Genomic DNA, 14,279 nt, shown 5'->3' on the forward strand with positions numbered 1-14,279 from the left:
CCCTTGTCCTCTGCATCGGCAGGGAGACTCTCAACCACTGCGCCATCAGGGAAGCCCGATACAGATGTTTTTAAATGATGGCATTGGACAGGAGTGGGCATACCGATGAAATCTAAAAGTACTTATGGAGGGAATTCCCTGGCCGCCCAGTGGTTAGGACTCAGCACTTTCACTTCAGTGGCCTGGTTCAATCCCTGGTCGGAGAACTAAGATCTTCCAAGCCACTGTGCAGCCAAAAAAAGAAAAGTACTTATGGAGACCTGAAATAACCCAAGACTAAGACGCCACTAGGAAGGGTTATGCTTCGCAGATACTAAGGAAAAATCGGAATTAACTTTCTCTTTTCTTGGAGAGAAACTCTACAAGATGGTGGAACTGTTACAGATCTTAAATTTAATTAGTGGCTGGGTAGAGGCAGGAAAGAGGTGTGTGGAATCCCCCTAGATGTGCTCCCCAAATCTGCCTCTAGAGGTCTCTTCACTCCCCCGTTTCTGAGCCTGAGGAGGGAATTAAGTGGGAACCACCTTTCTCTACCTCCCGGGAAGGATTTTGAATCTCCAGGCTCCCTTTTCTGGCTGAGGGCTGGACAGAATGGTAGCACTCGCTCAGGAAGTCCTCCTGCGCCTTCCAGGCTTACCTTCTGCATCCAGGATGCACGGAGCAGCAGGGTTTCGCCGAGGGTCTGGCAGAAGCCTTTTTAGAGGAAAGAGCACCACCGACTGTACCAAGAAGCTGGGGAGATCAGAGACTTCAGGTCTGAGTCTTCAGGCTGTTTCAGAAGGAGCCAGTTTTCAGCCCTGGCTCAGAATCTGGACCGGTGGTGTTTGTAGCAAGGACTCAAGAATTCAGAGCCAGGCAGCCTGGCAGCCAGTGGTGGTGGCGGCGAGGCTGCGGCAGTGTTTTGATTTCACTTTGTGTGTGTGTGTGTGTGTGTGTGTGTGTGTGTGTGTGTGTCTTCTCTCCTGTTTACCATTTGCTTTTGGTCTTTCGTACCAAACAGCCGCAGTTCCGGAGTCCTGCCCATTAAACACAGAGGAATATGTATGAGATCTACCAAATTATATAAAATGAAGGAACAACTTATTTCATCTGGGGGTTCCTAACTGAAAAGGGCAATCTTGCCTGCTCTTCATCCTGTCACCCTTAGAGCGGTAAAGCACTGTGGACCCATGTGCCGGACTCCGGTAACCCCAGGGAGTACAGATCCCCGCATTCCGTCTGGCTGTGAGAGATACCTAAACATTTCCTGTCCCACTCACTCCCCTTCCCCTGGGGTCCACCTCCACAAGACTATTATTAGAGCCTTAGGGCGGATTAGCACACCAGGACATTTATGGGTATACACAATTTATACCCGCTGAATCCTAGTGTTTCTGCCATTAAAGGGTTTCGTGTCTTGGGCTGGCCTAACCTGAAGCTGACCCCAGACATTTGTGAGTGGCCTCCCTCAAATGTGACGCAGTGAGCCTCACGCCCACCCTCCAGGGTCAGCCGGCTCCGTCCACGAACTGAGCCCTCTGAAGGGCATGGCTCTCGGCTCTGCCCTGGAGGAGATCACCGTGTGCTGGAGGATCCAGCAATTTCCACACAGCATGAGAAACGGGGTGGTGGTACGGGCCAGTGGGGGAGCACTTCGGAGCACGCTGGACCCCATCTGGCTTCAGGGGGCGCCTTCTGGGGGCAGGTGCTGGAAGAGGCAGCTCAGCAGTCCTCGGCCAGAGAATGGAAGGCTTTCCCCCAACTCAGGGGGTTAGGGCTTCATCCTCTCCCTTCAGAAGGGGCATCTCGCTGCACTGGGGGGACTGAATCAGATGGAGTCATTCTGTGGGCTGGGAGGACGACTTGGGGGAGATGAGTGTAGCCTGAACAAGGCCTGGGGGGCGGATGGTTTTCGCGCACATTCTGTGAGTCAGGCGCCCTGCTCACCACTCTTCCATGTCACCTCGCTTAGTCTCACGGCATCCCTGGGGTGTAAGTACTTGTCTCCCATCTGATGGATGGGAAAACCAGGGCTCCAAGTACAGTGACCTGCCCAAGGTCACACAGTCAGTACGTTACAAGCTGGGGCTGTATCCCGGTTTTCTGACTACAGATTTAGACCTTACTAGAGCTTGAACAAGCAGGAGGTCAGGATGGATTGGATACAGAGCATGAAGGAGAGAGAAGCACCAAGAGTGGGTTTCCAGCATGGGCAGCGGGTGCTTCTCGTGCAGGAACTGCAGGACAAGGGGGGAAGATGATGAGTTTCGTGGATGGTACCCGGGGGACCCCAAAGCTCTGGAGCTAATGTCTCCTGGGGTTGGTGGCACCAGCTGATAGCAACTCTCGGTGGGCTGTTCGGGTGCAGAAGGAGAGGAACAGCTGTCACTCTGTTCTCTGCCATGCCATTTGGTCCCTGGCACCCTGCTGGGCAGCCAGTCCCTTCCTGCCCCACCCTGGCCCCCACAGCAAACACTAACTCTGAGCCCAAATTAACACATTCTTCTCCCTCCCCTTCACCTCCTCCTGCTCTCGTGAAAGTCTCAGCCAGACTCAGTTTCTTTTCCTGGTCCGCTGTAACACTTAGGCAAACTTCAAGACCAAATAAAGATACAAAGGTGGATCCTACGGCAAGCTCACAAAACAAGGACCATCCTGCATATCCCTCCATCAGTGGGCCACAGTGGCCATGACTGTCCCTCGCCCAGTGGACGCCACTGCTCCCAAGTTTCACGTACTGTGGTTTGCACCCTGTGGGAGTTCCAGCTAATGCGCATCTTGCCAGCTTTCGTGCCAAACTCCCGGACTGTCCTGCCAGAGACACCATCTGCACCAAACCAAAGGTCCGTTAACCTTCCTTTCCTCTTCTCAGGTGCCTGGCAGGCTGACGACAACGTGGTCAGTCATCGGAACACGCAGCGCAGACGCCCATCTTCTGGCAGCCTGGAGGACCCCGAGAACAGGCTCTGCGTGTGGGATCCTTTGGCCATCTGAGAGCCTTAGCCCCTGTACCAGGGCTCTCCTCCCGTTCTCACATCCCATCCTGGCCTCATGGCACCACTGACCTCCTGGGCATCCTCAGCAAGACACACGGAGACTTTTTAGACCCACGTGAAAGCTGGATGCTGAGGGCACCTGACCCTTCTCCCAGACTCATCTTCTTCCGCAACCGTGATCCTTCCCCTCTCAGAAGGGACTGGAAACCTCTTTTCTCCTTGTCGGCTAAAGCCACTCGAACTGCAGCTCATGAGACCCTTTGCAGAGGGTCTCTGGAATGTTTCCACTGTATCGTGATCTTCAGGTGGAGCTGTGGTCTACAGACTGGTTATTTCTTGTGCATCTTTTTTTTTTTTTTTTTCTCCTTAGGAGTTAGACCAAGAAGACTCAAGAGTTTGGGTGACTTCATTACAAACACCCATCTAGCATTTTCTAGTCTCTGGGACATCATAACCAATCTGAAACCTGCAGTTTGGGGTGGCGTTGGGGGATGACTCCTGTGAGAAGGGAAAGCCATATTGCACTGTAAGTGGGGTTTCCCTCAAAATGCATTAGGAGCTCCTCTCTCAAGGACAAGAAGCAGTGGCAACCACCAGAAGGTTGGTTGGGAAAACAGTTCTTGCTTCTGGTAGCAGAGGCTATGCCTCGTGTGTCTGCTTAGGAAGGAGGCCTTGAATCTGAGAACCCCTCAGTTACATGATGACCTACCGGGGAGTTCTTTATGATCAGGTGCACTCAGGAAGGCCTGGGGCTCCATCCTAAGGTGACACTGCAAAGGCATTTTTGACCCCCTCGATGTACCAGGCACTTGTTAGGGACTGTCGTATATTATCACGTTTCATCACTACCGCCCTGTCAGGTGGCATTCTTACCCCTGCTGCCCCCGTCTCCACCCCGCTTTTCTGAAAGAGTTGAAGAAAGAAGCTGAGAGAGGGGTGGACCGGTGGTTCTCATTTGGTGCCCAGGAACCCCAAAGGAGGTTGGGGGAAGGGCTGAGCTGGGGTCAGTGGTGGTCTGGGAGGCTCCCCACCCCACCGGTTTTCCTCCCCTGTCCTCCAGATCAGCTGAGCCTGATGGGGGGAGCCGGAGGTACTGCCTTCCATAGGCTCATCAGAGATTTAGAGATATTGTTCAAATCACATGTGCACCCCACCTCACTCTGCTGTAGGGCATATAAATAACAGCCTGAAACAGCAAGACCGTAAGCTGTTGGCTGTTCGTCCCTCAACACTAGTGTTATCAATGGATTCCTCATAGCTCTCTGATAGATGCATTGTCTGCTGGCTTTTGGAAGAGGTGGTTATTTAGTGGAGCATGAGATTGAGAAGCAAAGTGGGATCCAACAGTTTGTGAGGCTGAGATATGACAGAGCCCTAGGCTATGCCCACCATGATGGCCTGAATTAGTAGTTGGAATTGTTGCCCTAGAAGAGCTTTTCAGGGTCCTTCCCAAGGCCTCAAGGAGAGCCCAGTGCTGGGGAATGTTTTGCACCTCCTGTGTGGCTGCTTTGCGCCACCAGGTGCCTGGTGACCCTCACTGCCTGGTAGTTGTGGTTCACAGCCTGCCCTGGGGGTGGGCAGGCGGAAGCCTGTGGTCTTGACAGACACTACATGAGCCAAGCCTGAATCTCAGCTTCTGCCTTGAGTTCCCGTGTCCACCCGCTCTGAAATCCTGCAGTGGGCTCTGCTGTTTCAGGCCCCATTTAATGTCCTTCCTTTCCCCGAAACATTCTTACAGCCCCTTTCATATTGAAGATTCGAGCAATAACCACACTTCCTGATCTCCTTGAAGTCTGAGTCCCATAAGCACTAGGGAAGGGGGCGCTCCCTTAGCCTGGGGTGGTGGCATACAGATCCACCTCCTCTCCCGGCAGGTAGTATTCAGAGTGTGGTGTTACCTGAGATGAAGGAGATGCAGGTAAACAGTTGCCACAGTGGCCAGGAACCGTAAGAGGAAGCCATTGCCTTCACCCTTTCTGGAGGGTCTGTCTTCTCCCAGGAAGAGGCTCAGAGAGATTCCTCAAGGCCTTGGTTCCATAACCAAGACATACCCGGGTGAGAAGTGGCCCTTCACTCCTGTTTCTCAGACAGTTCCTGCTCTCTCCCCCATCCCCTCACCTCTTTGCCCTCATTTAGCTCTTTGGCGAGCAGAAATATCCCATCCAAAAGGGCTGGGATCAGGGAACAGGGCACAGAGCCTGGTCGGGGAACAGGACAGCCGCCCCAGTCATCATCTGGAGATGGTCATGTTGTTAGCAGTTGACCCACAGAGAATATGACGGGGCCTGGTTTCTCACACAAGGACACAGACTAACCGGAGGCCTGGGGCTCCTTCCTGCCACACTCAGGTCGGAGCTCACCTATGAGCTCACTTCCGGGTGGTGTGGTGATCCCAGCCTTCTCACAGAGCCCTTTTTCCTTCTCCTCCCCAGTCCCATCCCACCAGAGGGCATGCCCACGCTGGGGCGTCTCCTGGGCACGGATCCACACACGTTAAGCCATCTCACCTGGGGAGAGTTTGTGTCCTGTTCACCTGACCTTGGCATGCTGCTTGCTCACTGTGCTTTAGGATCTGCACACCTAGTGTGTGTAAGTATGTGTGTACTGTTGTGCCATCTGTGTACCCCTCACTCCCTGGAGTACACTCATGGGCACACTACAGTGGGGACGTCAAGGATGCAATATTTATGGACTGCTGCATGATTCTTAAAAATGAATAAAACTGTTCACAAGGGAGGGAGAGCTATTAATTGCGCAGTTGGCTTATTTGTGAAAGTTGCTGTCCGACTTTCTCCAGCACGCTTTTAATACTTTGACTCAATAACAACTCACACTGCAGAAATATAGAAGATCATGAGAGATTACTACAAGAAACTCTATGCCAAGAAAATGGACAACCTGGAAGAAATGGACAAATTCTTAGAAATGCACAACCTGCCAAGACTGAATCAGGAAGAAATAGAAAATATGAATAGACCAATCACAAGCACTGAAATGGAAACTGTGATTAAAAATCTTCCAACAAACAGAAGCCCAGGACCAGATGGCTTCACAGGCGAATTCTATCAGACATTTAGAGAAGAGCTAACACATATCCTTCTCAAACTCTTCCAAAATATAGCAGAGGGAGGAGCACTCCCAAACTCATTCTACGAGGCCACCATCACCTTGATACCAAAACCAGGCAAGGATGTCACAAAGAAAGAAAACTACAGGCCAATATCACTGATGAACATAGATGCAAAAATCCTCAACAAAATACTAGCAAACAGAATCCAACAGCACATTAAAAGGATCATACACCATGCTCAAGTGGGGTTTATGCCAGGAATGCAAGGATTCTTCAATATACGCAAATCAATCAATGTGATACACCATGTTAACAAATTGAAGGAGAAAAACCATATGATCATCTCAATAGATGCAGAGAAAGCTTTCGACAAAATTCAACACCCATTTATGATAAAAACCCTGCAGAAAGTAGGCATAGAGGGAACTTTCCTCAAAATAATAAAGGCCATAAATGACAAACCCACAGCCAACATTGTCCTCAATGGTGAAAAACTGAAAACATTTCCACTAAGATCAGGAACAAGACAAGGTGGCCCACTCTCACCACTCTTATTCAACTTAGTTTTGGAAGTTTTAGAAACAGCAATCAGAGAAGAAAAGGAAATAAATGGAATCCAAATTGGAAAAGAAGAAGTAAAGCTGTCACTGTTTGCAGATGACATGATACTATACATAGAGAATCCTAAAGATGCTACCAGAAAACTACTAGAGCTAATCAATGAATTTGGAAAAGTAGCAGGATACAAAATTAATGCACAGAAATCTCTGGCATTCCTGTACACGAATGATGAAGAATCTGAAAGTGAAATCAAGAAAACACCCCCATTTACCATTGCAACAAAAAGAATAAAATACCTAGGAATAAACCTACCTAAGGAGACAAAAGACCTGTATGCAGAAAATTATAAGACACTGATGAAAGAAATTAAAGATGATACAAATAGATGGAGAGATATACCATGCTCCTGGATTGGAAGAATCGATATTGTGAAAATGACTCTACTACCCAAAGCAATCTACAGGTTCAATGCAATCCCTATCAAACTACCACTGGCATTTTTCACAGAACTAGAACAAAAAAATTCAAACTTTGTTTGGAAAAACAAAAGACTCCGAATAGCCAAAGCAATCTTGAGAACGAAAAACGGAGCTGGAGGAATCAGGCTCCCTGACTTCAGACTACACTACAAAGCTATAGTAAGCAAGACAGTGTTTTACTGGCACAAAAACAGAAAGATAGATCAATGGAACAGGATAGAAAGCCCAGAGATAAACCCACACCCATATGGTCAACTTATCTTTGATCAAGGAGGCAGGAATGTACAGTGGAGAAAGGACAGCCTCTTCAATAAGTGGTGCTGGGAAAACTGGACAGGGACATGTAAAAGTATGAGATTAGATCATTCCCTGACACCATACACAAAAATAAGCTCAAAATGGATTAAAGACCTAAATGTAAGGCCAGAAGCTATCAAACTCTTAGAGGAAAACATAGGCAGAACACTCTATGACATAAATCACAGCAAGATCCTTTTGGACCCACCTCCTAGAGAAATGGAAATAAAAACAAAGATAAACAAATGGGACCTAATGAAACTTCAAAGCTTTTGCACAGCAAAGGAAACCATAAACAAGACCAAAAGACAACCCTCAGAATGGGAGAAAATATTTGCAAATGAAGCAACTGACAAAGGATTAATCTCCAAAATTTAAAAACAGCTCATGCAGCTCAATAGCAAAAAAACAAACAACCCAATCCAAAAATGGGCAGAAGACTTAAATAGGCATTTCTCCAAAGAAGATATACAGACTGCCAACAAACACATGAAAGAATGCTCAGCATCATTAATCATTAGAGAAATGCAAATCAAAACTACAATGAGATATCATCTCACACCAGTCAGAATGGCCATCATCAAGAAATCTAGAAACAATAAATGCTGGAGAGGGTGTGGAGAAAAGGGAACACTCTTGCACTGCTGGTGGGAATGTGAATTGGTACAGCCACTATGGAGAACAGTATGGAGGTTCCTTAAAAGACTAAAACTCGAACTACCATATGACCCAGCAATCCCACTACTAGGCATATACCCTGAGAAAACCATAATTCAAAAAGAGGCATGTACCAAAATGTTCATTGCAGCTCTATTCACAATAGCCCGGAGATGGAAGCAACCTAAGTGTCCATCATCGGATGAATGGATAAAGAAGATGTGGCACATATATACAATGGAATATTACTCAGCCATAAAAAGAAACGAAACTGAGCTATTTGTAATGAGGTGGATAGACCTAGAGTCTGTCATACACCGTGAAGTAAGTCAGAAAGAGAAAGACAAATACCGTATGCTAACACATATATATGGAATTTTAAAAAATGTCATGAATAACCTAGGGGTAAAACAGGAATAAAGACACAGAACTACTTGAGAATGGACTTGAGGATATGGGGAGGGGGAAGGGTAAGTTGTGACAAAGCGAAAGAGAGGCATGGACATATATACACTACCAAACGTAAGGTAGATAGTGGGAAGCAGCCGCAGAGCACAGGGAGATCAGCTCGGTGCTTTGTGACCGCCTGGAGGGGTGGGATGGGGAGGGTGGGAGGGAGGGAGATGCCTGAGGGAAGGGATGTGGGAACAGATGTATATGTATGACTGATTCACTTTGTTATAAAGCAGAAACTAATAAAAAAATAAAATAAAAATTAAAATAAAACAATAAATACTTGGGAAGAAAAAAAAAACTTTGACTCAAGACAAGCTGGACATGGAGGAGTGAGAGAGGGCAAGGGGTAGAGGAAAAGACATGTTTCTGGGTGGGAGCTGGTGTACCATCCCCCGGGCACAGCTCCTGCCCAGAGGCCTGATAAGGAGCCCTCACCTCCACCCACCCCCTTCAACCAGAGAACTTCCAACTGCAGCTCCTCAATAACTGAAGAGCAGGAAAGCTGGTGACTGGAGGGAGGCTGGGGGAGGGGAGGAGGAAGGACCACAGTCCACCGTTAGTCCGTCACTTAAAGGCTGGTGAAATGAATGGGGCAAATGACCCCAGTCAAAGAATTTGGCAAGTCCACGGCTTTCCTGGCTTTCACCCAACGGCTCTGTTTCCTCGGCTATCTGGAAAGGAGGGAGAGCACTTCCGAAGAAGCCTCTGGAATGTCAGCTTCTGGGAATCTTGCTGAGGACGGGGCGGGGAGGGGGCGCTTACCGGGAAACACTGGATTACCCTAGCCGCCTTGGGGTGCCTGCGACCGGGGCTGCGGTTTCTGCGGACCTGAGCGGCAGGTGGCATCGGAGAGTCAGACCTGCTTGCGGGCACCAAGACGACACTCGGTCGGGAGACCGGGACAGGCCGTAGAAACGTGAGGAAGTGCCACTCGCAGCCCAGAGGAGAGGAAAGGAAAGCCCCAAGCATGCACCCAGCCCTGGCCCCCGCGCCACGGGCTGCGTCCCAGGAGCCGTCGCCACCTCTGAGCAGCCCAGATGGGAAGGGGGTGGGGCGGAGGACGGTTCCCGCGGCGAACTGCTCGCCGAGGGCCCCGGGGCCTCTGCGGGAGCGCCGAGCCGCGCGCCTCTCCGAGCCCTGCGCGGGGCCCTCGGGCGGGAATGCGCGGAGCCGGGACGCGGTGGCGGGTAGGGGGCTGGGTCGCGCGCGGGAGAGGGCGGCAGGAGGGAGCTGGAAGAGAGTTACCGCGTGAGAGAGCCGTTAAGAGCCCGCGGTCTCTTTGGAGATGCCCTGGCCAATGGCAGAAGCGGAAGCTGTTTATATGGGCGGGGCGTCGCCACGGCAGCAGGAGACGCCTTGCGAGCGGCTACTGAGTGCCGGTCCCCAGCCGCTGGCTTTCAGAGAGGCGCCGGCGGGCGTGAGTGGCGACGAGGATTGCTGGCTGGGCCCTGGAGCTGGGAGCAGAGAGCCGCGGTGAGGGTGGGCGGTGGGAGGAATTTCTTTGAGAAGCTTCCTTTGGCCCGGGCTGCGCTCTGAGCCAGGTAAGGGACGGGGAGGGCTGCCGGCCGTGGGAAGGGAGGGCGTCAGTACCAGCCCGCTCTCCCATCCGTCCCCGACGGAAGTGGAGGGCCCGGGGACTGACATCAGAGGCGTTTGGGGGACACTCACTTCCCACCCCCTTATAACTCTCTGTATTGTTTCCTTCCTTCCCCTTGAGCCCCATCCTAATATCCCTTTTCAAAGATCAGACGACCTCCCCCGCCCCCCGACCCGTCGTACTGCCCTCCTGGACTCTCTCGCCCCATTTCCATTGGTTGTGGACGGAGAGAGGGGGGTTAATTCCCCGCTTTGAGGGAGAAAGGGGTGGCCTCGCATGCCCCTACACTATTCCCTCGTTGGGCTAATTAAGTCTCCTCTAAAAGATCCAAGAGGAAAAGAGCGAGGCGAACCCCGTGTGGGTCGCACCCCCGGGCACACCTTCTGTTTCCCAGACCTCGGCAGTAAAAGATCCTCCCCGGCTGCAGGAAGGATTTTAGTAAGAGCCTCCCCCCTCGCCCACACTCTCCCCTCGGGGGTGGGGAAAGAGGGCTCAGTTCCCGCTCTGGTCCCCGCAGGCACCACATTCCGTTTGGAGGAGGCTACCCCCGGATCGCGGGATGGAAGCCCGCTTCCGGGAGGCTGCGTAACTGAAGCCGCGGGAGTCAGCGGGCCGGAGAGCTCGGCGGCCACCCTCGGCTCGGCTCGTGGATGTTGACAGCCCCCTCGGAGAGTCCCCGCAGATATGGCGGAGAGCTGGCTACGCGTCTCGGGAGCAGGGGCAGCGGAGGAGGCCGGACCGGAAGGCGGCCTGGAGGAGTCCAACGCCCTGAATGACAGCCTGACCAGCCTGCAGTGGCTGCAGGAATTCTCCATTCTCAACGCCGAGCTCCCCGCCCTGCCTTCGGGGGACACCGACCCCCACGGCTCCCACGAGCTGGCAGGCTCGGCCGAGCCGGGGTCTCCCCTGGCGGCGGACCCCGCCTGCCTGGGGCAGCCGCACACACCCGGCAAGCCCACGTCCTCCTGCACGCCGCGGAGCGCCCCCTCGGGGCTGCAGGCCTCGCCTCCCGACGACGTGGACTACGCCACCAACACGCACGTGAAGCCGCCCTACTCGTATGCCACGCTCATCTGCATGGCCATGCAGGCCAGCAAGGCCACCAAGATCACCCTGTCGGCCATCTACAAGTGGATCACGGACAACTTCTGTTACTTCCGCCACGCTGATCCCACCTGGCAGATAGGGAGGCACTCCCTCCCTCCCTCCCCATGCCCGCGCAGACTGGACTCACAACCCAGATCCGCAGGCCAAGTAGGCGCGGTACGGCCAGGGCCCCGAGAGAGGAAGGCCGTCCAGGAAGGACCTCAAGGGAGCCCAGTGCTTGGACTGCTGCCCCTTTGACTTCAGAGACGGAGGAGGGAGGATGTTCAGAGGGCTGCAGGGGTGCCGACATAGAGGTTCAAGGGGAAAGAACTTGTCACTCGTCCGGCAGGCTCAGCCCAAAGACCAGGGCTGAACTATGCGTGGACACAGCCCCCCAGGGTAGGTTGATGGACTGAGGGACACATTTTTGTCCCAAGTCCTGGAATTCCTCGACACTACCCTCCTCAAGGTCAGTTTGTCAGGGCCTGACTGGAGGCAGAGCATCGTTCCTGCCAGGCTCTGCATCCCGCCTGCTTTCAGTTGGCTGGAGGGGCTCTGGGAGGGGAGAGGGGCGTGCTGCGGGGTGTGAAGGCCATCTGTGTCCCAGTGCAAGGGCTACGGGGCCTTCCGAAAGCTGCTGTGCCAGCCCCCACCCCAAGCCCTCCCTAGTTTCCTGCCTACACTCCTCCCCCTCTTCTCATCAACCTCCCTGGGGGGACAATTACCTCAGCCACGTGCTTTCCACAGGGGCTCTTTCCTCCCACACTGGCTTCATGTTCCAAGTGTCCGGAACCTGGCACAGAGCAGCCAAGGGGCCCAGACCACCATGTAAACCTCCCAGTCTTGCCAGGGGGCACTACTCACCTGCCGGCCCCACCCACCAGGCCCCAGACCCCTGTGCCCCAGCGTGGTTTGGACTGTGCACCCAGGCGTGAACAAGGCAGGATGGTGATTCAGGCTGGGCCCACACTGCCCTGAGCCTCTTCGACCATCAGGATCAGGGGCTACGTGGGGACAGGGACCCTGAGGATGCACAGATCCTTCCGTGTGGCACAGGTCACAGGATCAGAGTTCCTGTAATCACAGCTATTCCACGATTGCTTGGGCCCTGACCCTGGGGCAGGTACCATTTGTAACCTTGGTGAGAAAGCAGAGACCCTCCACCACCACCCCACCCTACCCCAAGCCTGAGAGGCCCCAGGAATGAGCGCTATGCTCTTGGCTGGGTAATAATCAACTGAGGCCTCAGAGCCTGGGGTGGGAGGAGGGGGACATGGTGGGTGAGGGCCCAGGCCAGCAGCCGGCACTAGAAACAAGGAAAGTCATCAGATCCTCCCACACTTCATCCCCCCCACACACACACACCCTGACACCCACTCACTCATTTCACAAACAGAGAAGGCCAGCCAGGCCCAGGCAGAGGGAGATGGCCGTCCAGGACCTGGGGGAGCCAAGGCCTTTGACCAGAGGCCGCAAAAAGCGGGGTAAGGGAGGGAGGGCAGGACAGGCTGGCACTGAGAGCCACCCTGCGGCTCAGGGCTCGGATGACCGAGCAGGCAGATATCCTGGCCAAAGGGAACAAAAGCCCCCGACAGCACTCCCAGCTCCTGGTGCCCCGTGGCTGGTGTCCCAGAGCCTCCCGCTCGGAGCAGCGCCTCTGTCTCCCCTGCCCCCATCTGAGAGAAGGTGGTGGTGGGACTGGCAGTGGCTCTAGGAACCCCCCATCACTGACCCCACCCACTCTCCCAGCTGTCTTCCTTCTCTCCTACCTCCCTGTGTCCAGAACTCCATCCGCCACAACCTGTCCCTGAAGAAGGGCTTCATCAAGGTGCCTAGGGAGAAGGACGAGCCAGGCAAGGGGGGCTTCTGGCGCATCGACCCCCAGTACGCCGAGCGGCTGCTGAGTGGGGCCTTGAAGAAGCAGCGGCTGCCCCCAGTCCACATCCACCCGGCCTTTGCCCGCCAGGCCGTGCCAGAGCCCAGCGCCGCCCCATGGGCCGGGCCACTGACCGTGAGCACCGAGGCCCAGCAGCTGCTGCGGGAGTTCGAGGAGGCCACTGGGGAGGCGGGCTGGGGTGCAGGCGAGGGCAGGCTGGGGCGCAAGCGTCAACAGCCGCTGCCCAAGCAGGAGGCCAAGGTCCCGCGGCCCTCCAGCCCCCTGCTGCTGACCCAGGAGGAGCAGGGTGAGCTGGAACCCCTCAAGGGCAACTTTGACTGGGAGGCCATCTTGGACGCTGGCACGCTGGACGGGGAGCTGGGCACGCTGGAGATCTCGGAGCTGATCCTGCCGCTGAGCCCTGCCTCACACGGGGACGTGGACCTCACCATCCATGGCCACCACATCGACTGCCCTGTTACCTGGGGGCCTCCAGCGGAGCAGGCTACCGACAGCCTGGACTTTGATGAGACCTTCCTGGCCACATCCTTCCTGGAGCACCCCTGGGACGAGAGCACCCGTAGCTCCCTGCCCCCCGAGCCCCTCTTTGAGGCCGGGGATGCCACACTGGCCTCTGACCTGCATGACTGGGCCAGCCTGGGCGCCTTCTTGTAAGAAGCCAGGCCCTGCCCCACCTCCAGACAGCACCGAAGTCTGGGCCCAGACTGCCCCCCTCCCCGCCAGTGCAGGCCCATGGACACCCTACCGCCCAGGCAGGGGCTGGGCCAGCTCACCCCACCAGGCCACACGGCCCCCAGCCCAGGCCATCCTCAGATTCTAGTCCAGCAGGCTGAGAATTGGGGCCCAGGACCCAAATTGCTGCCTCCGCTCCCCAGCCCCCCATACACACAGTGTTTCATTGATCCACTTCTTCCCTGCCCCAGAGACACGCTAAGGGCCCTGCACTATGAGAGCTGCGGCTTGGAGGGGCCCTGGCCAAGCTGGAAACATCAGTACAGGGCCCGCCCCAGAACACCTTAGCTTCCAAGCTTCTCTCTCTCCTGCTCTCCTCCCCAGGTCTCTATCCAGAGCAAGTTCCCAGGTACAACCAATGCTGATTAGGTGACTGCAAATGAACACCCAAGAGGCCTCTCCCGGCAGTCTGTGAGGAGGAGCTAGGCGGAGGGGGGAAGAGAGAGGAGACAGAAAGGAGGCTGGGGTGCCG

The 14,279-nt window shown here is 54.2% G+C and overlaps 1 protein-coding gene across 1 annotated transcript; it reads left to right on the forward strand.

Annotated features, from left to right (window-relative positions):
* Positions 1-10,776: 10,776 nt before the first annotated feature.
* LOC309793833 (forkhead box protein J1-like) lies at positions 10,777-13,729 on the forward strand (the record flags this gene model as incomplete). The annotated part of the gene is made up of 2 exons (XM_082604613.1): positions 10,777-11,274; positions 12,962-13,729. 2 exons carry the CDS (start codon positions 10,777-10,779, stop codon positions 13,727-13,729), a joined length of 1,266 nt encoding a protein of 421 aa, XP_082460739.1.
* Between the last annotated feature and the right edge of the window lie 550 nt (positions 13,730-14,279).

The sequence above is a fragment of the Mesoplodon mirus genome (assembly GCF_964341445.2).
Source record: "Mesoplodon mirus genome assembly, chromosome: 18".
NCBI lineage: Eukaryota > Metazoa > Chordata > Mammalia > Artiodactyla > Ziphiidae > Mesoplodon > Mesoplodon mirus.